The sequence below is a fragment of the Phymastichus coffea genome, unplaced genomic scaffold (genome assembly GCF_024137745.1).
Source record: "Phymastichus coffea isolate CEN01 unplaced genomic scaffold, Cenicafe_Pcof_1.1 PCOF00045, whole genome shotgun sequence".
Taxonomy (NCBI): Eukaryota; Metazoa; Arthropoda; class Insecta; order Hymenoptera; family Eulophidae; genus Phymastichus; species Phymastichus coffea.
This window is the reverse complement of record NW_026706856.1, coordinates 1,761,345-1,787,636: the sequence shown is the minus strand read 5'-3', so window position 1 is coordinate 1,787,636 and position 26,292 is coordinate 1,761,345. Positions and strand designations below refer to the sequence as shown.

Genomic DNA, 26,292 nt, shown 5'->3' with positions numbered 1-26,292 from the left:
GTCTCGAGTTGTGAGAGCAAGGATCGTGTTTCGAGAGAGAGAACCTTTGCCTACCGCTATACGAGACGCATGGTCCACAAGATGACCTCCCCCATGCTACACCTTATCCGATTTCCCTATCAAACATTTGCCAAAAGCGCTATAATTCGATTTTCTACGTTACATTGAAACATCAAGATTGTAAAGCGAAGATCGAGCATAGTTAAAATGGGTGTCAAGGGACGAAGAACTAACCACTTACCCGCCAGAAAACTCATTCTTGAATTTGATAAAAATTAATTAATTGTTATAATGATCGGACAAAAACGTTATAGCTTTATCGCAAGAACAAGCGAATCGAACGCCCACAAGGATCGAGCAATGGAAATATACGTATACACGTAGACGAAAGTGTCTCGGTGCTGTAAGCGAGGAATTAAAGGGGTAAACTGAACGCGCGGCAACACCCTCGGGTAATTGTCGGCAAATATTAATAACTGCGCGGCGGTCGTCTACAAAGCGGGCGGCTCGTCTGAGAATAAATATAACACAACTGCTACGGCCTGATTGAAATTTTGCAGCTTTGACACAATTAGCGAGATTGCGTGGGATGATGATGCGGGAGCGGACGATTCGCGCAGCAAAGTCAAAGGGAAGCCCGACAAGTTGGCACGAGAGAAAGAAGCCCGAGGAGCGAATCTTTCACACCGGACTTATTCGTCGGTGCTTCGTTCCCAGGAGCCGCGCAGATATAATGCAATTGTCGCGCGCGCGCGCGCGCATCCCCGTCGTTCGGAATATCGATTGCCTTGCGAATATTAACCGAGAAGCTGTAACGACTCTTGCTGCTTATTTTTTTCATGTGCCACGCGGGAAATTCGATTAATGCAACTGTAAGGTGTCCGTCTCGCCGTGTGTGGCATCGAAGGCGCGCTGTCGACGTGCATTCGTCACACAATACAACGTAACCTAAGTCGGATAAGCACTGTCTCGTTCGCTAATTTCTTGTCGGCTACCAAGCGGACTCGGAACTTTAATAAGCCGCGTCGAAGATATCAATTTCATAATTTCATATTGTTCGGCCTCTTTGATAAATGAAAGGAATACACGGTGCGATCGTCGTCGTAGGCTTCCTAGCCGTAAGCAGACGTCATAGACATTCCAATATTTGCCGAGCGTGGACAGGCGTCTCGTTAGCCTCTTTATTTAGAAAGACACCGGAGAAAGCACAGTGGAAGGCGTAAGTCTAACGTAGCCATTACCTTATTGCCATCGCGTCCCCCCAAGGACTCGTTGACTTTGCTGCCGGGGCGCGCGCGCGCGCGCACGCGTCAACAAAACACGTCTCGATATTTTCCAAACATCTCCGCTCGTCGTGTCCTCGCTACTCCTTCAATGTTATTTCTCGTCGCTGTCATTTCGTTATTAATAACTCGGTTCGTCGACGCGATCACTTTTGTGGAAGAATATTGCGTTTCGGTCGTCGGGGGGAAGACTAGGATTCAATTGGGCAACGTGCATAGCTGAGCAGCGTATAGAAGGAGCAACGAATAATCGGCGGTCGATAGCGAGCAGCTCGAGTACACTGGCGTACACCGTGCGGGCTTTCAACCGACTGTCGCGCCGCCGACGTCTCCATTAGCGCGCATTACATACGATACCTTCAGCCCCTCCTCCCCTTCCGCCGTGCTCCTCGCCCCTTCGCCGAGTTATCGCGCTTTACGGCCGGGAATACAACGCGCCGAGGAGTTTGTCATCGCGCAAGACGCGCAATAACAGCGATGAGGGCCGTTACGCGCCTTCTTCCGTTGCTCGTGCCGTATCAATTCTCGCCTCCCGCTCTCCGCGTGTAATCGCCTGGGTTGGGTCGGGTTGGATTATTGCCGATGGAATTCGGCAGCTGGTCCTGCTCGCCTAACGCTCATCGATTTTCATTCCGCGAGAATTGGAAAAATCGACGAACGCACGAGTTAACGAGACTGGACAGCTGCAAACAACACGTATGACTGGCAATGACAGAAACAAGGCGACGTCGTGGCCGACATCTCGACACGATCGCAAATGTCACTACTTCGCCGGACGATCATTCGTAGAATCGAGGCTCGGCCGAGGCTCTCGCCTCGTACTTTTTATCGATCTTCTTCGCGCGAGCGCAACTCGAGACTTTCGATTTGCATTAGCCTGTGTTCGCCAATTAACTCCGCATCGAGACCGAGAGCACTCGTCCGACGATTTTCGCCGAGCGAAATGCGATACCCGCAGGCGAGCCGTCGAAGAAGAAGAAGAAGATGCCCAGCCGATCGGGGAGGTCGGATACGTCTTCCACCTGCCAGCGCGCGCCTATATTCGTGAATGTTGCGTGCGTGTGTCTGTGTGCAAGATCGATCAGACTCTTTCGGCTTGTCATACTATTTCCTTTTTCTTTCTCCGTCTACTGTGGCAACGCTCTCATTTCAGATTCTGTAAATCACTTTCAGCCGTTTAACTTTTCATGGAAATTACATTCACGTTTGGGATACCGCAATTCCATTCGTTACTAAACTTTTCATATAAAAATAAAAGTGTATAAAACGTAACAATTCTCCCGCGCAAAGAAATCGGCATTTGTCGGTGAAAGGATGCGAATGTGATATTCAATCGAACGGGTCGTTCAATTAAAATTAGAATAAATGAACTCATTTGTTGTTTCTAGCGTGTGTAATATAAATTCAACTTGTTCCTCGCGTCTTCAGATGTCAAGGTATTATTAACTAAACGATACATCATAATCGCATTTCAAGTCTCTGAGAATTTATTCCATGAATGACTGAATGTTTACATCACACTTTCCAAAGTAACTCCACAGCGTACGTTGAAGCAGTCAATTGGAACTCTCCCTGACACATTGAAATCACAGAAAAAGTTGCGTCGCCAAGCAAGCATCGGCGCAAACGTACGCGAGTTACTCGAAAGCACATTGCGGTAGGCATCGAGTTGAAGTGAGCTGATTTTTGAGTTGGAGGGTCCCAGTAAACCTTTCCCTTTGCTGGATGTTTAATGCAGCAATCTCGGAGCGTTATAAGGAGCGATGTAAACACTCCGCGCGGCGCGAAAAGAGAATGGCCGAGCGAGCGAGCTTGTGCCACTGGTCTATTACGCTCTATAAACACGCGCTACGATTAAAGCCCCGGCAGAGCGAAAGAAAACACCTATGCAAAATTGTTTTGCGTACCCTTGCCTCTAGAAAACCCGTACAAAGTGCACTTCTGTAACACGCACAAGAGAAATGATGTGTTTCGGATGGAATTGTAAACGCGAGAGCCGCGTAAACGACTACTGGCAATTACAGGTTTTTACGTCGTTGCATTCCTCGCAATATTTCAAATCTGAAATTATACCATTTGCCTTTCAAAAAGGAATTTGCGAAATAACCCGCCGGGGAGAGACAGAGGTCATTAATCATATGCGAGAGAGAGAGAGAGAGAGAGAGAGAGAGAGAGAGAGAGAAGAACCGTACAATATCGCATAATACACAAACGATTTACCTCTACCGCGTCATTTACGAGCAGCAGTGCTACTACGGTGCGCTTTGCGGCTAAGTAGTTGTAGGAATTATTTCGCAACGATCTATTATAAAATGCCAATGATACGTGTCACTCTCTCTCTCTCTCTCTCTCTCTCTTGGAAAACCGAGCGCACGAATTCACTTTCAAGTTGGTAAAATGGGACTGTTTAAATCTCTTTCTAGGAGCAGATTGCTCGAAAAGGTAAACGGACCAGTTGAATATTACAAATCCGCGCGACCTTTTCTCTTTTCTTTCCACAACGAGCTACATGAAAGGCGATCTTTGCATACTGGGATTAAAAGCTGAACAGTAAAAGTCTCGTCGACGACTGTACGAGAAGAAAAGGAGAAGGAGCTCGTAGAGCGTTTTGAAAGGAAATTTATGGGAATTAATATCGGATCCCTTGGGAAGAGATGGAGGGAGCTATACTCGCGGAATGCAACTTTTAGGCATATATGAAGGGAACTTTAAGAATTTAATTCCTATCCGCAGTGTAAGAGTTTGCAGTGCAGACGCAAGGTGACCTTTTCTCACGTTCTTTTCCTTTACTTTACTCGACCATCGTAACTCATATTCTTTAAATTCTCCCTATATATTTCCTCGCTAACATTCATAGCATTATTCTTCTGTGTGTTCTTATCGAGATGAAAGAACACACGCGCTCATCATCACAACGTCTCTCGGTCAAACTTATTCCTAAATGACACACAGCGGCCGATAATATACAAAAATACGAGAGCCCGCGCGTGGCAATCAACGCATCAAACTTATCGTGCATTGTGAATGATTTCCGAGCAGTCGCCGATGAGAATCACGGTACGAGACGAAAGACCAATCGATCATCCGACCTCGTCGGCGAAATCAGCAAAGAAGAAAGCTCGAGAGAAAAAAGCAGAGGAAAAAAAAAACAATTTAGAAGTCCGTCCGCGACGAAAACATCACCATTAAACGGCCGTATGTCGTCCCTCGAGGGGAGGGGCAGAACGATATTTCGAGCGCATAACGCGATAAGCTAAAACACTCGGCGAGAGATCCCTCGGCCATGCTCTTTTTTTATTATTTGCTCGGGGAAAGGTTCGCGCGCGACTCGGGGGAAAATGAAATATCATCGGCGAACATTGTGTTTATTCCGGCATTTTCTCTTGTCTCTGTAAATAACTGCGCGCGTTGACGTTTAGCGCGTGCGGTCAGGGAAAAAACTGTTTTCCGACTGTTATATAGGGGGTCGGCTATCGCAGGGGATCTTCTTCTTTTTTTGGCTTTCTAGGGGATATAAGCGTTAAGTAATAGAACGATCAGTTAGATAATTGGAATTGAGTATTGTATAGTGGTGTGTGAGGCTCGGCCGAATGGAAGCGTGTTCGAGTGTTATCGGTCTGACTCGCATGCAGACATATATGCAACTTGGTAATAATATTTTGGATAATTATAGGTAGGCGTATATAACGCACACACGGCTCGTTTATCATTGATTACGCTCTTTTCATAAAAACGTATAACTCGACGCACAAAGCTAAAATGGAGCCTTCGAGATGGTTATCGAGGTAATCACAGCGCAGAGAGGCCGAAATAAGTCGATCTTTGGCTTTCTCCCGCCAACATCTAATGCGCAGTTATTTTTTATGAAAAAAAGGAGAAAAAACGAAAATGAGAAGAACAGAACCGAATAAGAATATATCGAAGGGGCAAGGGAGGGGGAGAGCGAACGAGAGCGAACCACAGCAAGAAGAGAAAAAAACAAAGTGAAGATTTCGAAGCGTTGAACCGCCGCGAGAAACGCTGCCCTTCAAGGGGTTGCGGAGGATCGAGAGAAGGAAATCCGATCGTTCGCCGACGAAACATCCGGTTTTTTTAAAAGCAAAAATCCAGATACATACGGCAGGACCGTCGCCGAATAAAAAGTAACCAAGCGGCCTACACGTTTTCGCTTCTCCTTCTTCTTCTCCCACGTTTGCTGATTATATATGCCGAGACGAGACACCGAAGGAAAAAGCGAAGGAGGAAATTCCGAAGGTTCGGCTTCGATTTGACTTGCAAAATTTCAAGAAATTAATAAAACACTCGCACTCTTCCGAGCAATTTCTGTTCGCGTCGCTTCTTTCATTTTCTGGTTAATTTTTCGGCGATAAGACTCGCAACCATTTAAATGATTTACGCGCCAAGTAAATCAATATTAATCGTGCGACTGATAAAGAAAAAAAGTAAACACATAGAGCGCGAAGAGAAAGAAACGCTTGGAGGGGTAATAGAGAGCGAAAAAAGGAAGATGAGCGGAGCCGATGGGCTACATAATCCCGATATCTGTCGGTTTTCGGGCAATAAAACACGCGTCTCGCCCCGCTAAAAACGGCTGCTACTGTGCCGCGCTACTGATAAAGAAAAATGTCCCGAGATACGGATTCCCCCGCGAGCTCTTTCACTCGTTTTCATCGCCCCTCTTTTGCGCCAAATTTTTTTCCCACTTTCACTTATTCCACGCGCGATTCTCCTTTCTTTCCAAGCGACCTTATCTCGCAATAAAAACTCGTATGCCTTTTTTCGTGCGTTTTAACCTTGTTTCATTATTTTCTCCGTATACCATAAATACAACCGGTAGATTTGCGTTGACGGCGAAAAAGGAAAAAAAGGGGCAACGGAGAAAACCATCGAGTAGCTGATTTGCCAGTTAACTGAGCACAGAAGCTTAACGTAACAATGTGCAGCGTGACACACACATGGCCGAACGCTCGGCGTACAATGGGCGCTGTTGTACGTGCGCCGCTGCGGCTGACAGAAAATTGAGCTCATGGCAGTACCACCCAAGCATTATGCCAGGACGTGATCGCACTATTAGCCTTCTTCGTTAGTCCTCCTCGTAGAGCTCTCGTCCAAGCAAAATCTTACGAATCATCGGCAATTATCTCGACGTAGAGAAACATTGCTCAAACGAAATTACGGTTCGTCTTTGGCATGGCACAGCTCGAGTGCAAATCCTGTACAGGCCTTACACTCGAGTTGATGCATACGTGTGTGGCGAAATCGAAGGAGGGCATGTAACGAAATATGCGCGCGCGCGCGCGCGCGGGCACAAGTTGCGCCGTTTAAAGAGCGAGCGATGTCGAAAGCAAAGGGTAACCAGATCAGGGCCTCTCGAATGACCCGGCCGCGGTAAATATTTTCATATAACTTTGCGTAGCCTTTTTTGCGCTCTGTATCTCGCGCGTAATTCAAATCTAACGCGCCGGACCACACGCGCGTTTACTCCGATGCGTCGTGGCCTTTTTCTTCCAGTCGATTTCAACTGCGCCCGTCCTCGGCTCCGCGCTGTCTCTTTCGGATGGACGTGCTTGCGCTCAAGGCATTCTAATATGCTAGTCCATACTTCCAAACTGTCCATTCGCTCTTCTGCCTGCCGAGCTTCACGACTCGCCGACTCGGAAGATGAACGGCCGAGAGCTTTTTGCCCGTTGCGCTCATCGCCTTTGTCCACTTGTGTGGATTGGACTGACGCTCGGGGGTATCTATGGAAATCACTTGTGCAATTCTCCAGGTTTTTTCAATCTGTCGGTCGACCAAAGTATTGTTACCAGCCGAACGCACTTTTCTTTGGAATTATCGACCAATTTCAGTTCAATACTCTCTGAAGAAAAATGAAATAAAAAGCATAAGGTTATAATCCGGGGGAAAAGCGGCGCGAGGATAATCTAGAATCGAAATTCGAGGGAGAGAGAGAGAGAGAGAGAGAGAGTGCGGATAATTCGGCTGACCCTCCCGCGCGTCGAGATGTTTCCACTATAGCAAAGTGGATTTCGATTTCCATTTCCATATCGTTTTCACTTTGCCCCCGTTTCTCGAAGGGTCGGGCGGCAGCATTGGTTGTTGCTCGACAACGAAAAAAAGTGGCCACAAATGAGAAAGTGATATTTGATGTAGCCTCCAAATCGAGCATGTTTTCCCATTTCACGCCGAATGTGTTTCCGGACTTCTCGGGACCAAAAAATAAGAAAAGAAACGACGACAAGTCGACAGATATTGGTACGACTTGAGTCGTATGCGTCATACCAATTCCATTTCAAAATCATTTACGCGGCTTCCTTTGTCTCGTTCAATAACACTCTATGCATGCGGGTGCCGAGAGACTGAAGATCACGCGAGTAGCACGCGAGAACGTAGTTTCGACGTTTAATGCGCCAACGAATAGAAAAAGAATTGACGTACATACAAAGAGCTTATAGTCGACAGACCAAAAAGGAGACAAAGGAAATTAACAACGGTCCCAAAAAAAAGTAGATAAAAAGAATTTACGAAAAAACAAAAGCTCTCGCTCTATTTTTTTCGATTGATGAAACCACATATTGTCGAAAAAAGAGAGTCTCGCGGCAAATCCTTCGAGCCGATGCCTTAATCCCTTAATCGGCTGAAAATAAAGGGATTAAAAGAGAGAGAGAGAGAGAGAGAGAGAGAGAGAGAGAGAGAGAAATAAAGGTATACGATATTCGTTAAAACTGAGCAGTGCGTGTGCGGGGCGGCGGCCTGGAGTGCAGAGCAAGCGCCCCGAGGAATTAGCATTCGCACAGGATATACGCTCTAACTACTATCGACGTTCCTCCAACTATAATCATCCGACTGGATAGGAGCGACCAAGAGAGGAGATAGAGAGAGAGAGAGAGAGTTAAGTGTAATATTATTCAGCAGACGGCTTTGTATATGGATATATATACACACGCATGCACTGCGCACAGATGCTGCTGTCCTATGCTGGCTGCCTGTTCGCCTCTCTTGTACACGTCCGCGTATATTACCTTTATTCCCGGCGTCTATAGTTCCTTGCGAATACCAATATTCCGTAGTATAACGCGTGCGCGTTCGTCGGCTGTCCGACCAGATTGAAATTCTAGCGATATTTCTGGCCCAGCAAGTGTTACCTTCACGCCATTACGCAATGGTCCACTTTTTCCGGTCGATTCGATGTTGCACGTTGCAGAGTTTGCAAATCATCGGCCGTCCACCGTGCAATTTTCGTAATCGTCGCTTATTCCGAAGACGGTTAAAGATACACGTGTTTGCCACAGAGAGCGAGTATGCGAGTGGGTGGCTAGAAGCGAAGCTTCGCCCTTAACGTCGAGATTAGGGTATAGGCGGCTTTCTCTCTCTCGCTCACTCGACGATAGTTTCGCCCGCAGACTATGAATCGTAATGACGCGCTTAGACGCTTCCCTAGCCCTCCTCCCGCTAAGACAAAACACGCCGAGCCTGCGCATGTTAAATGCTCGCCACGAAAGCGCGATGCCTCATGTAGTTTGGCCGCCTGGCAAAACTTGAAATTGATGCTGATGCACGTTGGTGCGCGCATTAGGACTGTAATTACCTATTTCTACCAAGTGCATGTGTATGCAAACTTGTATGGACTGTTATAGATGCGCGACTCCAAAGAATACGAATGCGTCCGAAGGAGAGGGAGCCGTAAAACTAAATTGGCAAAATACATTGCTCCGGAGCGCGCTGATGTCGTGGTGGGTATTATCGAATTTGAAAATTGTTCCTTCTCGCCGCCCCTCGCGGCGACGATAAATAACCGCACGGCCTGTATCGTTGCTCTGTGTATCGTGCTTTGCCGAGGTCGTTAAGCCTCTTAATTATAACACTTGCCGCCGCGTAATAAAAAATAAAATTGGCCTCTCCTCTCCTCTCCTCTATTCAATATAAGTGTGTATAGACGCGGAGAACCAAGAGGAGCGTAAAACCAAATGCTAATTATTCTCATTGGCTTTAATGCTTTTTGTTTCCCCTCGAAAAAATTATGCGCCAACGCGCTCGCGCTTGTATACTTTCGAGCGAGGCTCGCCGCGATTACACGTCCTTATAATCTTTGGCTGCATCCTTTTCCCAAATACGCAAAAGCGCACGTGGGAATAATAAATAGCCGAGCGTTGCCGCAGCAAAAGTCGCAAATAAACGCAGTTTTATGACAAACTACGAACTACGTCGCCTTCGAGCGTCGTGCAGGCGCGATTTAGCTGAACAATACGCAAGACCATCGCAGCTTTGGGCGGAGCAAGCAGATATCCGCACGACGTACCAGTTGCTGCAGGTGCGGCGAATGGTCAATATAACCTGCAAAATGTAAATCACATTGCCAGAACGATCGGCCCTCGCGCGCTCTTTACTCGGCATACACTTTGGGCAATCTCACGCGGAGTCGAGTTTCTTTACTAAACGTTCGCGTGCACGTCCATGCAGAGCCACGAGATTTCTCTTAGATTCACATTTTCATTGGCTCTATCTCGATCGTTTACGATCGTCGCATTCCTCGCAGTGCCGCTTCTTCGTAGCAGACGCTTCGCGATCGATTTGCGTGATTTGCACCCGTAGCTACACGCAAGACGCGAAAGAGAAGCGAGTGACACGCACACGATGTCGCCACTCGTCGACGTGGCAAATCCGCGAGGGAAGGGAGGAAGAGGGATCGTTGCCGGCGGCATTTGCTGCTCTTTCTCTCTGTCTCCTCGATCGAGTTGCCGGTCGCACGACTTTCTGAGCGAGCGCACAGCGGCAGCTGATGTATTTTGACGTGACCGACGTGGAAGCGAAACTGCATTGTCCAATGGCTTGTATTTCTCTGTTGGGCTGACTTTCAGCCTTCGCGCGCTCTGTCTGGCGAAATGCGGGCATGCGATCTCTCGTCTCTCGGCGTTGCGGCGCGAGAAAAACGCCTCGGACGACTGCGGGAACTGTGCAGCCAGTGTTTTTCTCGTTCCTTCGAAGGGATGCCTCGTTTAGCCATGCCGTTGAACGCGAACGAGCCTGAAAAGCAGGGTTCGGATGTCGCCGCCGACACGAGAGGTCGGTCTGCTTATCCGAAGGAAGCGTGACCGGCGAGACCGCGAGTACTCGCGGCAGCCCTAGCAAGGAGTGCAGTGACCGGGGAGCAGAGCGGCGATCGCCGAGCGGCCCTCGACGAGCACGGACGGGCAAGCGTGGAAGCGCGTACGCGAGCTGCGAACGAGCAGCGGAGGTGCGATCGACAGGCGCGACGCTCGGAGAGGTGTACGCGTATGCGCGTGCTGCTCGTCGGAGCGAGCGAAAGAGGAGAGGAGAGGAGAGGAGAGAGGAGTGGGCGGCGCGGGCACGGCCGGCCAATGGCGAGTGGCCCGGCTAATTCTAGGGTGCCGCGCGCGCCGCGCCATCTTTGCATCGCGCATAACCCGCGCCGCAGCCGTCGCGAGCGACTCGCGGCATTCTTGCTCCCCACCTGCCTCGCCGCTCCTCCTTTCATCCCGCTGCCGAGCAGTCGAGCACTCTTCCCCCCGCAACCTCTCGCGCCTTTCGACGAATGCCACTGCTGCTCCCCGATAGATCCTCTTTGCCGGCGCCGAATAATCCGACTGGCCGCCGAGCGCTTCGCGTGCGCGCGGCAGCCGCTTGTCGGGATTGCGACCGACGCGGCGATCGCGAGAGCGCTGCTAATTGCGTACGCGAGAAACGATGGCAGCGGCGTGACAAGTCGATTGAGAGACGAGCGCGCGCAAGGAGGTACCGAGGTAGCGCGCGAGCGGGAGGAGCTGTCTGGAATAAGAACCCATCCGCGCCAGCTCTTCTCGCGGGTATATCGCGCGCGTATCGTATATGTGTGTGCGCGGAGCGTGCACTGCGCGCACACATAGGTATACCTGTACGGGACGCCCGAGGCGACGTGCAGCACCTACGCTACTACCTACTACCTCGTCTCTCCGCGTTGTGTAGCTGCCGACTCGCTACTCGAGCTGTCGGGAAAGGTAATCTCGGGACGTACGCCGAACGCTACTGCAGCAGCCATCTCCCTCTCTCGAGCGTCACGCAATTTCAAATCTTTTTTTTCGCGCTATCTCCCCTCCTCCTCCTCAGCGTGATCTTGCTTTGCAAAAATATACGCCATGGCCATACTAGCAGCCTCTGTAAAAATGGACAGCCGCATGGACCAGCGCCAAACTCGACTCGCGCGCGATCCGTCAATGCGCCACGTCTCGATCGCTCGCCCTGTCTTGCTTATGGTAGCGCGCGTGGTTTCATCGTCGACGATATATTACTCGGACGTTTTCTTATTTTGCCAGAAAGATCTTGTTAGAATTGGTACGGATACGGGCGTTTCGAGGCGAGCCGCACGCCAAACGAAAGAAAAACATATTTACGCCGGCAATTATTGGGGAAAGAAAAGACACGATTGATACATACGCGAAGAGCATTCTCAACAAAGAGGCACATGAAAAACAACGAAAGCAGCAAGAGGCTCGCTGGCGTCAAAGGTGCCGCCGAAGAAGCCAATCGAGTCGATACCGATCGACGCGCTCGAGCGTTGGAGGTCCACGCTCGCACGTACGCTCGCGCGCACGCACGCGCGCACGCACGCGCGCACGCACGCACGCACGCATCACGGACGGCGCTCGTCGAAAGTGCGTGCCGCGTTGATTACCTTTGCAGTATGCAAATCAGCCGGATTTAAAGTGCGCGGCTCTCAGAACCGATCGTTATTATTCGCATGGTGTTAACGACTTTTCTTTTTTCCTCCTTCCGCAACCGATCGCTCGCCGCGATAGCGCCTCTAGTTCTTGGCCGCCGCCGAGCTCGCGGCTCGGAGCACCGCTGTTTAGTCGCACACACGCTCTGCGAATAATCATTCTCGAGGTCTATCATTGAATCTAACTCCAGGTTAAAAAGTCCAGCGACAAGTAAGCAGGGCGTACGGATACGGAATGCCGCAGGGAGCGCGCAAGTGGGAGGTAGCCAGGCGGTACAGGGGACCGGCCGAGAGATAAGCAATAAGGCTGCAGAGACTGTCAAGCGAATTCCGGAACGCGCGCGGCGTGACTGCCGAACAATGCGACGCTGGGGCGCTGGCAGCGGCTCTGTATATCGGGCGCTGCATTGTTGCAGCAGCCAGGCGGAATATCGGCTGCCGCTGTAGCGGCCAAAAGCCTCGGGGCCTCCAGCTCGCTCTGATCCGCGGACATTCCTCGGCGGACGGCAACAGGCGGCTATGAATTTGCTGCGGATCGGCCCGACAAGCTGTCGATTTCAGCCTGCCCTTCTCGCTGCCTCTTCTTCGCGGCTTTCCCGCTGCAAAGTCGGTCCGACGATCGCACAATTGCCACGAGCATCTCTCCGCCGAAGTGGCCACGCTCGCGACGCACGAACCGAAGGCGTAGGGAGTTGCCGGCGAATCAGTAGCAGTGTTCGCGGAGCGAAACCCCCCGCTGCTGGCGGAGAATTATGGTGCCGGAAACAAAACTCATCGCTCTCGCTGGGGGTTTCGCCACCCACTGCGGAGTCAGCCGCCACGCCGCCGCAATATCTGACCGCGAGCGCGCACGCAGGTGTCAAAGCTCCCTTCGACTGTACGCTGCGCCTGATGGAAATATCAAAGGAGCGTGGGCACTTGGCCAGTGTCGACTTCCATTAGCTCGATTCATCGATCCATTCCCGAGTGGCGCCTCGTTTATTGTCATGTCATATTTTGACGATTGCATTTTCGCACAGGCACGATCCGACGTCGGTGATTAATTTGCGATTTGATTTTGTGTTTGCAGTTGTCTATCAGAAGCGCTTGAAGAAGGAGCGGCGAGTCAGGAAGCAGATACAGGACCAGCTGGATTTGGAGATGAAGCGACGCACGCAGTTGGAGGAGGCGCTGAAAGCTACGGGAGCTACGCCCGAACAAATCAGAGCGATCACAGGTGAGCGCGATGTTTCGAGCTGGCAATGATACATCGACGGCGTGCGCGGCGATACCGCCCATAGCAAGAAACTCGGCGCAGTCGAAAGATTCTTAGGTACTCCTTCCTCATTCCTCATTACTGACTTTCCCTTTGGAGGGCGAGCGCGAGCGTTACGAGAGGTAATATTTTGGAGCCGAGAGCGCGTAAGGTATATATGTACCTTCTTGACTCACTCCATGGCGCTGTCACAAGCAAAACTCAAACACGAAACCCTTTAAGTGAAATCTCTTATTCTGATATAACATTTCGCTTGGCGTTTTCGCTGCCGTTGCTGATTAACCCTGTCAGCCCCAGAGAGAGAGAGAGAGAGAGAGAGAGAGAGAGAGAGAGAGAGAGAGAGAGAGAGAGAGACTCGCAATATTAATTTTAAATCAAACGGCTGCAAGGAGGGAGTGAGCTGCCGTTGCCGCTGCGAGAATGAGCGGCAAGGGCGGCGAGAGTGTTGCCAAATGTACACTGCGGGATCCGAAAACGCCTCAAACTTATCTGCTTATTAACTCTCTTCTTCTCTCGCTCTCCTTTTTGGGTCATTTTTTGCAAAGGAGAAGCAGACAACGCACTTTGTCTGTAAGGATTTCAACTCTGTTGATTAGCTTCCCTTGATTATCCTCAGTGGATTGCCGTTGGGAATGGAAAAATGTAAAATAAACTTTGCTGAAAAAGAACAGCTGCAAGAACGGTGTACTTTGTTTTTGCAGAAAGTATAACAGTAGAAGCGTCACGAACGAATGCCGATCCAGTAGAAGACTCGCCGCCGCACCCATCGCAACAATCAGGCTCGCAGTCATCGAACTCGACTCCCTCGGCCCATCAGCAGCAACAACAGCAACAGCAGCAAAAACCACAACAGCAGCGGCAATCGCAAGAACCAACGAGCGGACAATACAGAGAAGCGTCGCAATCCGCTGGTGGTCGTTCGTCGTCATCTTCATCGTCGCAGCAGCAGCAGCAGCAGCAGCAACAGCAGCAGCATCAGCAGCAGCAGCATTCGCAACAGGCAACGCCGCAGCAGCAGCAGCAGCAGCAGCAACCACAGACGCCTGAAAAACCTGGCTGGGGATACAGCGGACTCGACCTCATCGGTAGCCAGGCTTCAGCTTTCTGGCAGAACTATCAAGGTCGGTATGTCGCGTGTGAAGACTGTCGATTCACTGCCGGAGCTTGTCTTTTCATTTCGGTTATTCCGATGCTTTGTTTCTTTCGCCATCGGCGACCTGCCTTTTCGAGGGATTTCATATGGTCATGCCGGAAATGGAGCTTCATCATTTTTATCCAATAATATCCGGCATTTCTCTTTATTTTTTGTAGGAACGCGTTAATCGATAGGTTTCGTTGGCTTTCTCTTCATTGTCCCGAGCCAATCCTACCGCTGTCCTGCAGCCACGTCGATGACGAAATATATAAATCGCTACACGAATTGGCAGTGGCGCTGTCGCCAATCTCATTATTGCACATTGGAGTCTCGATCGCGCTGCAATTATTCGTGCTATTGCACGCGCTAAAGTGTTACCTATAGCGCTCGAAGTGCTCGAAGCGCTCGAATAGGTTATTTACACAATGGTCTCAAAGAAAAAATGGAATAACCCTGACTCGGCCGCGCGGCCGCGTAACTCGAAAGTGCTTCGCAAAAAAGCTCGACAATTTATTGGACGCGTAGCCGGCTACCGTCCGCCAAGAATACGCGCGGCTCTTAAAACATCAACCTGTCAAATGTGACTTATTGACATAGCGCCCGAAGAAGAGAGGAAAAAACCAAGTCAAAACTATATCCAGCGCGATAACTCGGTGTCAGCTATACGTGCATATATAGGAGGCGTTGGGTATATAAAAGAGGAGCGCGGTACACTCGAGAGGCAGGCAGCTCGCAATGCGGAATCCATTTGCAATAAACAACGGAGATTTAAAGGGGAGAAGAGAGGAAAGGGAAAGATCATCGCCGTCCAAGGTGGGCACTTACGAGCCGAGGGGACCGTCTTCCAGTCATGCATTCTATAGCGCGCGCGAGCAACAGTGCTTCTTGTCCTCCCCCCGTCTAGTCTCTTTATTACTCTAGCGCGCTCTTGCCGCCATCCTCCTTGCAATCGCGGAGCAACGACAAGCTAAGCGTTCCGAGAATTAGTGCAACATTGGAATCCAGTGCAACTCGCTCCTACGTACGGGGTTCCGATTTGAAGCAGCGTTGCCAAAGAATTATCCGCGGTGAAAAATTCCATTTAGCTGATGGAAAAAGGTCAAATGTTACGAGCGAGAAATGAGAACCACTGGCGATAATGCGGACTTTATGCATATAACTCGGCGTCGTAGTAAAGAAAGAGCGAGTCAGAGAGCCGCCAAAGTAATTTCCCCGGCGACCGCCACGGCTTTCGGTGGCGTTACCTGTCGACGCGGCAGCGGCGACGGCGGCGGCCTCCTTCTCCCACCTCCTACCTCCTCCTTCCATACTCGCAACTTCTTTTACTTCCACCTTCCCTTTCCTTATACTCTTTTATGCGCCTCTTCATTTTTTCCACTCGAACATTTCCACTTGGCATTTTCCGCTATCCAGTTTTTAATCTGCAGCAGTATCCATCGCACTTCTTCGGATGGAATTGCCTTGAGCATTGCAATGTCGTTGTCCTCGGAATTGTTGGGATTGTAGGCGTGGAAAAGCTCGATCAGAGAAATCGTCGCGCAAAGAAACGCGTCAGCGAGAGCGCCAGTGGTTGAAAGTGCTCGTGAAATGAGCACTCGCGGACGACGTAGCGATGAATAATCTGCGCGCCGCGAAAGCTCCATTTTAACTTTTCACAATTCGCTTCGCGTCCTATGCGTTCCTTTGACTGCCATATGCGCTCGCTCTCAATATTACATTTAGCCTTCCTTTTTGCCACGGCACTTATACTCTGTTTTACTTGGCATCGCGAGCGCGTCATTTTCGTTGATGGCTCTTTCACTCCCTCGCATGATACTTCGACACGAGCCTCTCTCCGAGCGCCCTCGTTGTGCTTTAATATTCAGACTTATATGCAATAATTTGGCAGGCAGCCGTAACCTCTTCCTTCGCGTAAGAGAACGACTCGGCGTACCTCTACACGCTTACACGGCCATTTGCCCTCGGTCGAATCTATCCTATCTGTCGCTTCACCATCTTGTTCTTATATGTAACGCCCCTCTCGCAAAGCCACGTGAAATTCTCTCCAGTTAGTGTCTTTTCAAAAAGTGCTCTATGCTCATTTCGAATGCTCGCGCATCAATGGAAACGGAAAGAAACGAACGAACCTCTTCGTCTCGCAGTGATGCACGAGAAGAAACTTTGAAAGACCGAAAAAGGAACACAGGTATAAAATGAAAAGGCGAGAAGAAAGTTTTTCCAAGCGAGGGAGTGAGAGCTGTTTTGCAAGCCTAAAAAGACCGAAAGAATGAAATCGCGCGAGTAACAGAAAGAAGGATGAGGGTGCGCACAGCAGCGAAATAAAGAAAGTTGAGCGTAGAAGGAGAGGGAGAGAGAGAGAGAGAGAGAGAGACAAACATGCGGAGGGTCGCGCGCGGAAAACAAAACGCGAGAGCATCGCCTCGTACGCGCCCGCGGAAATTTGAAATTATAAGAGCGGCTGATTTGATGCCGAGCGCCGTCGCTCGGCTACATCCGTCCCCACCTTCCCTCGCGTTTTCTTCGTCGACGCAGCATTTCAGTTTGTTATTGACGCATACTTCTTGTATAACTTGACCGAGAAAATTAATTAGTCGCAAAGCGATCCAAGTCAAATGACGATTGCTTTCTTCGCTTTCAACGTCATATCGAGAGGACGCGTTATCGCGATAAAATGATGCACAGAAAAGATTCCGAAGAAAATACAATCGCTTTATCCTACATTTTCCAGTCTACCCTCAACGGAGTCTATCTCATTCTCCTCCACCTCCGATTCATACAATTTCACGGTTGGCTTGTCGCTCTCTGGTGGCCTCGTCGCCGTCGTCGTCGTCCGCTTTACATAAAGATCAGAGGCATTAAAAACGCGCGTGAGCCCGTCTTCTTCTTATTTTCCTCGAGCATTTTTTGACCAATTACTGCCGCGCGATGTCGTTCTCGAATTGCTTCTTTGGTCTTGCCGAGCAGCGCCGAGCAGCGCCGAGCAGCGCCGAGCAGCGCCGAGGGCCTCGGAGAACGATTCGCCACGTCTTATTCCATTTTCGTCTCGTCCTCGTCGCTCCAAACGCATGAATTTCACTCAAGGGTTCTTTTCCTTTTCTTTTTTTATCGCAAAATGACGCGCACTTACACGCGCGCTCGCGCCTTTTTCAGCTGTTTTTACTGCCGCAGAGCGCTCAGATGTTGGCCGCTTTTATTTTAAACGGCAGAAAATCGTTGAAAAGTATACGCTTCGTATTGTCAGAAACTTAATGACTATTTCACATGAATTCCGTAAAAAGGAAATGCGCTCCAGCTGTTCAGAACATGTCATTAGTATATCTTGTTATTGAAAAAAGTGGGGCGCATAATGCATGATCTGCTTGCACGCGGATAACTAGCAGGACCTTGTTATTGTCACGTTGAAGGAGCAATGTGTTCATCCGCAATGAGCGATCAATAGCCCGTGTCCAATTGACAAAGGTCTAATTAATGAAAGCAGTGTAGAGCGAGAAACAATCAAGCGAATGAAATGAGAAACGAAAAATTGCAAAAATCATTGGGCGAAGCTTAAGAAACGGAAATGAATTGGCGCAATACGCAGGCAGGAAAGAAGAAGGGCCGGGGCCGAGAGAAATAATAAAAAGAAAGAGTTGAAATGCCAGATGAGGGACTCTTGACTCTTTATTTTCTTGAATTTTTAATCCGAAGCAATTTAAATCGCCGACGAATCAGCTATCTCGCGTGGATGGCAGCCGTGTAAAAGCGGCGGCCTCCGCATTGTGTCGGAGTTAATTACGGGCCTACGTAAACGCCGAGTCACAGGGCTAAGGCGCTACCGCGCGCGATCCTGTATAGTCCGCCGGAGAAAAGGGATTGACGAGTTGCCGCTGCTACCTCTTACTTCTTTCGTTCTTTCGCTCTTTCGCTCTTCTTTTTTTATCGCTTCTTTGCGCGGCGAGCTTGTTGTATTATCTCTCTTGGCTGCTCTGTACAATGGCGCAAAGTCGCGCGAGCTCCCGAAATTGTTTCCATTGTCCAGCCGATTTGTCAGGCCTGTGTAAGACGAGTAGCGAAACTATTAGTCGCCTGGCTTTTTCTGCGAGCCCGTGACGGGCCTGCACTCGCTATAGCGACCACGTTTTGCGCCAGTGTTCGCTTTCCTGTAGCTTTGTCGAAAATGCATATTCACTCACCTATACGCTGTGCTCGGCTTTCTCATTCTTTGTCCGACTGGCCACTGTTGAAACAGCTTATAGATAAATACAAAACACCATTCATTGTTCGAACCGCCCAGCAAACGTCTTTATAGAAAACTTTCCACGAGTATTTCCTGCTTTTCCGGTACACCTTTACCTCATCAACGATAAGCAGTTATCGATCGAATGACGAATCAATAAGAAATTCGAGATTTACAAGTCGATCGACCAAAGCGTCACTCGCGCAACCAACAAAGCTCAGCTAGATTCATAAACCAAAACTACAATAATAATCGTTTCAATTTGATCGAACACCTAAGCAATCACTGCGAAATGACGAGCTATAAACGATACAGCAAGTGTACGCAAGAGCCTGAAGCGTGGTTGTATCCTCGGCAAAAGGCTGACTCTGCAAGAGAGTGAGAAAAGGCCGGCGGCGTATACATTTCCAAGCAGTTAAATTGTCATTTGGATATCAAAGGGACGGGCAACAGCCGGCGCTATATAGCGCGAGAGGTAATTTGGGCAAGGGCGAAACGCAAACATCGTAAATGCGATTCACACCCAGAACAGCAAAAGCCCTTTTGGCTATTGTTGCTCACGAGCACCATGGAATCCTTCTCGCTGCGACGTCCTATACATAATTCCTCTCGCTTTTGTCCTCGCAGCTTCTAAATTCAAATTGACGGCCCTGCAATTACTTTAAATCATTCATATACATTATTTGTTGAGCAATCGATTCTCAAATATATTCGTAAGCGTTTGACGAGCGAAAGAAATTTTTATCATCGTGCCATTCGCGGATAGTTAACAAACCAATACTTTTGATCCTCGATCTCTCTGTAACATTCTTCTACGTGATTGCGATTAAAGCTCACTTCTCGTTATCGCTGATAACTCTCTGACGCAGTTAGAGAGTCGTAATTTGAAGCAAGCTTTGCTATTCGAATTCGCGACAGTTTCTTTCGACCTGACCAAACCACTGGCTACTGCTTCATTCCAAGTGAAATAAGTGTTGCTCGTGAGAAAAATTGAAATGGGTTATTGGGTTAGAAAGCGCTACAAGGCGACAACTCCATTTAACAACGAAATGAAAGCGAGCGGCAAGGAGAGGGTGGGCGAAAAAAAAATATGAAAACGAAGCGCGGGGGCAGCGTAGTCGAGCCGCAAAATCGGATCTGGGCGAGGTGTTGCGATTAGCTCGGACGGGTTATATAACTGGTCGCTTGATTATAATGGCATTAAAGCGACATTTTCCCGTTTTCGGGCGAGCTCGCGCTCGTATTAGCAGAGAGAATCCCTAATCCCGCGTGGAATTCAATGAGCAAACCGCTTTTCTCCATCTCCGCTGCGGCGCGCGTGAAAGCGCGGCCCTCTCTCTTTCTCTTTGGCTGGTGTTATATCCCTCCGCTAATTACCATCGTCCTCGCTGCTCCCACCCTTTTTCTCGCTTGCTCGCGCTGATTGAGCCAAGCCTTGCCGAGGAGATTATCATTATATGCGTCTTTCTAAATACTCGGCTTAGCCGACGAAAGGCTTTTGCTTATGAAAATGCTGATAAATGCTTCATGAAATCCCTAATAGTTTTTAATACGCATAATATCATGTTCACGTACTTGTTTATCAATGCTGCGTTTCATTTGTTTCTGTTGCAGAATCCTTGGCGGAATTCGAAATGGAAAGAAAAACGCGTCAGCATCAAACGACTGATAGGGACCAGGTCAAGTCTCCACTCCAAGGTAATTCATTGTTTTGAGAGCGTCCGTTAATCTTGCGATTGATCTGCAAAGGAAGCTTCTCACTGTAACTGTAGCGAGCTCGATAGCAGCAGCGCCACATTAAAAACAGACGTCTTCGTACATCGTTCGCGGCTAAATGACAAAAGTTTCCGAAGCTTCGAGCTGTATGTATAAAACGCGTGGCACTTTGTACACATTTGCTCGAGCGCGGTTCGTTGCAACTTAAAAAAGAAAAGCGATCACGTCGCAAAAATTAGATCTGCCCTGGAGTTTTCCCCTATAGGGTAGGGCCTGAAAAACGGGACGCTGCACCGAGCCGAGCGCAGTTTCTTCAAGGCGAAATCCCAAGTTCGATCTTTAATTAGAAACTCTAGAGCAAGTTGCCGGCTCAGCTGAGCGTCGTCGTTTCTTGCGTCTGATACCGCTCGGCCGACGTATTGTCAGCTCTCTCGTTCTTCTTCGTTCAAGTTCCTTCGCGCAGCTTTCGCCCGCGCAAGTTACAGCTGCCGCAAAAACCGAACCCGCGCACGGCAGTCAGGCGCCCTTACTGTGCCGCGATCATTTTCGTCGAGTGGTCCCTCTCCTCTCCGAAGAAACTTTGGCTGCGAAGCGACTTCTCTCTCTGTCTTTTCTCCCAATTTTTTCCAGTCCCAACTTGGCTCTCTCTCTCTTCTTTTTCCCTTCCTCGCTTAAGATCCTTGCCGAAATTTCAATTGAACTCGGCCTGCTTACAGCTCCAATTGCGAGAAATTCTCTGCGCATCGCCTAAGGAGATCGCATCCTCTGAGAACCGTTCATATTTTTGCATTAGCCTAATTGCGAGTAAAGTATTTTTTAATACGCGAACGCTACGCACAACCGCGTTCGTGTAACGGAAATAAAATAAATTAAATGATCATTCGTTAAACGTCGAACCACAACATCTTATTCGGGAAGACAGCATAAAAACTTAAAAGCTCAATTAAATCTTCACGTAAAGTGGGCCTTAACAGTATTCTTATATACGCGTGTACGAAGTCATCATCACAAACGCCATAGCCGTTTAGATACAGAAAAAAAACGAAGCCAAACGGTACACGGAAAGGCACACATGACGAAAAGTGCTGGGCCATCTTCGTTAATTAACCGGAATTTTCAAGTCACGAAACGATTTATATAGAAGCGCGTGGGTTTTCCCAATCACAAGCGAGCAATGGCTCGACATAAAAAAAAGCAGTCGGTCGATCTCAAAGACTCTAGGAATGACCTCGATACCCGTCCTCGCTTCTTTTTTTAAAATTCTATATTCGCGCAATTTTTTGCAACTTTATTATTTATCATTTCCGTGAAAGCACTGTTTAGATAGGCGGCCATCTTTGAACGATCGGTCAGCTTTTCAGACAAATTATTGCATAAGCAGAAGAAATTAACTGAATTATCGATGCAAACTACCGAAATATAAGCGAAGATTTCGACAACGAGCAAACATCTGTTTTGTATGTTACAGAATCGCGAGCAGGCTACTACAAGAATTCAGTCCTCTTTACCAGTGCAACCTAGAAAAGATCGCGATCACCCGAGGCGCGATAAACGCCGCATCGTTTTTCATTCAGCTGCCAGCGAGTTGTGCGCAAAAAATTTATTGCGTGATCAAGAAAGAAACGGTTCTCGACGTAAAGGGTGACTAGTGGAGATTCTGTGTATAGGATGACATATCATCGACGTATGTCTTTGGTCTTACTAAATTAGAAACAATGATGTAATAAAAGAGAGGGAGAGAGAGAGAGAGAGAGAGAGAGAGAGAGAGAGAGAGAGAGAAACGGCATTTATTAGACTGCATCTTCTTACGTATACATATATCGCAAGAATACAAGTGAGAATCCACGATACTACGACAAATTCATGAGTGTAAGTGGAGATATTATAAATACGTATATAAATAAAGAAATCTAGAGGAGTGTGCGAGAGAAGGATAGACACCGCGAAGGTATGTAAGGTGTAGAACGTGAGAAATGTGAGCGTCGATTGTGCGTGCGCGAGAGCAAAAGCGCGATATGAAACAATACATTAAACGTGAGAAACCGAATGAGAGAGCAAGAGAGAGGAAGAGAGAGGGGGCATCAGAGAGATATTTATAAAGACTGCTGCATCGAGAGTGTGCGTGTAGGATAGACGCTGTGTATTAATTCACAAAAAATGTGCAAGGAGCAACAGCAAAAAACACATTATTATCGATTCAAATCGACCATATCGTCTATAAAACGGTCGAGGCAAGAATAGTTAGTCCATTATAGCTCGTAAGGCATATAAATAAATCTACAAGACTCGGCTCGTTCGCTCTTTTCAATTTCTTCGTTTCGTCTCTATCTTCTTCATTGTCATCTTTCATATTAATATTATTATCGTCTTCATCGTTATCATCATCATCATTATGTATTTTTTTGCGAAAAAAAAACAAAAACAAAAACGAGCGAATAACGAGCGAACGAGACGCGTGATCGAGAAATATATAAAATATGAAAAAAAAAATGAAGTATGAAGTAAATGCGTCCTTGACTCGAGTCAATGAGCGTCGGAAAATCATCTATCTTCCCGCGAGTCTTAATGAAGGACGACCGCTACACAAACTTTTATATAGATTAGCGTGTGATTTTTTAAAGGAAACCGCGATGGCCGAACTATATAAATTATATATTATACATAAACGTAGCGAGAGACAGGAGAATATGAGAGAGAAGTCGCGAGCGAAACAAATGAGTCTTTCCGATATAGAGAATTGAATTTGCTCGCTCGGGAAAAAAAATTTTTTTCGCGAAGAAAATTGTGTATTATATAAGTAAGCTGGGGTAGATAACGACGGTCACAGGCGAGGAATGCTGACGAACGGGAGGACGGTCACGATTTGGAATTTTCCTAGTGCGTTTTTAAGCTAACGATCTATTTATAAATAAATAAAAACAAACAAAAAATGACAAAATAATCGAGTTATTCACGAAGAGTAAGTTTAATCTATTTACGTGTGACACCTAATGCGCCTGTCATTCGCCTCGATCGGCGGCAACTTTTTCCTCAACCGATTCAAAGTGTGTATCATAATATAGATTGAAACATCCGATGACTTTTCAATTCCAAGTTTTATTTGCGGGTTTCGATGATTGTAATGCACAGAGTTGAGGCGCGGCAGATTCGCTAACACTTTGACCAAGGATAAAGCATCAGGTCGATCGACGCGAGGCGTCGAAGCTTAATCTCTAAGATCCGTGTACAAAGTCTTTTTAGTCGTAAGGAGATAAGGCATACTTGTGTTGTAAAGTTCACATAATCATAGCGTATGTCTACGTATCGGCTAAGCCCGGCTAGAGCAACAAAAAAAGGTTATTCAGTAGAAAAACGAAAATTTAATCACCGATAGCTCATCCGTATTTGCCATCGCCATTTCTCACTCACACATTCACCACGTACGCGCATAGACACACCTAATCTTGTATTCGCATAAGCTGAGAAAACGAAACGGTCGAGAACAATTATCCAATCGCATAACTCCTTTTTTTCTCCACTTTGCAGACACACCGACAGTACATAATGCAACTGATTGTGAGTAAGAACCAGCAAATCGAGTTCGTCAAAGGCGCGACGCTCGTCCGAGTATTATTAAGTCGTCGGTCGCCGGCAATCGGCAGTCTTCTTTTGCACGATACATCATTCGAGGGCGAGGGCAATTCGAATAGATACGCGTGCCTGCGTGTGTGTGTGCGATTGAGAATTTATATAGCGAAAAGTCGACGCGAGCTCGTTTTGCTCAATGTGTAATTAGTGTGATGCGAGTGCAATTTTTTCAATATGTATTATAAACATGAGCGTCGAAGACCACGGCGATTGTCGGCGAGCAATAAAAACAAATAAAGATTTCCTTCTTTCACCATTTCAACGCCATCTAGCGTCAAAACGATCATCAAATCTACTCATGTAATTCAGCATATTACTATCTATGAATAAATAATAGTTGTTATTGTAAACGATTACCGAATATGAATTATTTTCCTCCTGCTCTTGTCTTCCTATTCCCTTTCTCTTCTCTAATAACATTTCAGCTTATACATGACTACAAACTTTTTTCAATTATGAATCAACTAAAGAAGCTGTTTTATGATGTTATTTTCTCAGGTTGTACGTTGTTGTACGTGTGAAACTCACGCATTGACGGACAACATTTTTTCAATGTTATATTTACTATCTAAAGTGAAAGAACAGTAGACATATTAATGAAAAAAAAGAGAAATAAGGACTGGATGAGAAATAGCGTAGTGCAGCCATGCTGCGAAAGATGCATTTAGAAATTCTTATCAATTTGCAATAGCGTAACGACATGCAGCACGCGACGTTATGCGACGCGATTGGCCTGAAAAATGGCTCCGCCCACTTCTAGTCGCAGTATTTTCATAAACAAAGATTGAGCGCGATAGAGGGCTCGACAAACAGAAATAAAGCGAGTAGTTGCAAACTTCAAAGAACATCTTCGTTCTATGACGTTGGCAAAATAAATAAATAAATTGCTCGTGAGAACATTCCTCTTTTATTATATGCAACGTTACTTCCCGCATAAACGTTATTGTTATTAGAGGAGTAAGGCTGTCATAAGCGTAAAATTTAAATGAGTTGATAATTACGAGAGGTCGTGTGATAATAAGCATATGCTCTTTACTATGTACGTTATGGAATAAGCCAAAGTTGAAGAGAGCGAAAAATCGGCTAATCTATCGGTAAAGGTCTTGACAAGCTAATTTTGAGCACTCGACGTTTCCTTTCTGGTGAAGACTTACGAATTCGGTTTTTCTCCGGCACGCGGCGGCGCAAAAGAGCCATTCGTCGCAGCCCCTCTCTCCTCGGCCCTGCAAAAATGTAAAACGCGATTGAACGCGCGCTGTCAGCATATTTGTAGCTCGGGAAAAAATGAACGTTTCTATGCAAATGAGGGGCTTGACTCCCTTGGCTTGGTCTCTGACTCCCTCTCCTTTACAGCTTGCGTCGATGCGATTTCCCCCACTCGACAACGCCGCCGACGGCTTCCGTCGCCTCGACATTGCCGATGCAGAATTGCCTCTCTGCGTGCTGACTTCGTGTGTGTATGTGTGTGTGTCAACACCGATGTGAAAACACGATAACACCGCTGCATTCTGCATTTTTGGACTCTTCAATGAACGAACCACGCAAATGGCTTAAACCTGACTAATCATTTATTTTTTCGTACATTTGATTCATGATTTTCAATTTCAACTAGTCATTACTGTCTATTGTAGTATCAGACAAATTTTACCGCTATTCCTAAAAAGAGACTTCACTCAAATAAAATCCTGCCTTGTTTTAAAATCGAAATGATAATAAAACGAGCATTAAAATGGTAAAAAATCGATTATCTTTCGCTTTAAAAGGGTCCCAAGGGTACTTGTAAACGTTTCTTTTTCTTGTCGAGTATGCACGTCCCGGCGGCGTGGGGGGTTTTATTCGATAATTATGCAAATGCGGAAATGATGATTGTCGGGCATGTGTCCTTCGAATATAAAAGGGAAGGTAGGAGTATTTCAGTTATCTTTATGATTTAGGGAGAAACAAAATTTAACCTTTATCTTTTTTTATCAATTGTAAAATGTCATTTTTTTATATCATATGCGTACGAATTATCAATTCAGATTTACAAATCATTAATAATGTTAAATACTTTTATCTTAAGGAAATATTTCATTCAAAAACATTTTAATATAAATTAACAATTAAACATTGTTGTTAAAAAATTATAATTTAGTGGTTTCCATTTCACAAATATTTTCTGTATGAATTTATCTGCATTAAATTATGTTAGGTACACAGTTGGATAAATAAACAAAACAGATTCCCTTGTTACAAATCTATGTGTATAACTGGAGACTCCAACCATCGAGAGTAGTAAGAGTAGCATAGCCCGTTGGATTTGCGATGACTTGACACCAGTCGTGGTGGCAAGGACAGCAGAGCTAG

At 47.2% G+C, this 26,292-nt stretch overlaps 1 protein-coding gene across 4 annotated transcripts in view; it reads left to right on the top strand.

The window, feature by feature from the left end:
- The window catches only part of LOC131664726 (dachshund homolog 2), a 173,399-nt gene extending 149,124 nt beyond the window's left edge, over positions 1–24,275 (top strand). For 3 of the 4 annotated variants that reach the window (XM_058936035.1, XM_058936037.1, XM_058936033.1), the window contains 4 exons: positions 13,067–13,213; positions 13,954–14,373; positions 20,218–20,301; positions 21,788–24,275. In XM_058936035.1, the coding sequence (XP_058792018.1) occupies positions 13,067–13,213; positions 13,954–14,373; positions 20,218–20,301; positions 21,788–21,840 (704 nt within the window). In that variant the 3' untranslated portion in view covers positions 21,841–24,275. The remainder of the gene's footprint in view (positions 1–13,066; positions 13,214–13,953; positions 14,374–20,217; positions 20,302–21,787) is intronic. The other variant, XM_058936036.1, reaches the window with a different exon arrangement.
- The last annotated feature ends 2,017 nt before the right edge of the window (positions 24,276–26,292 follow it).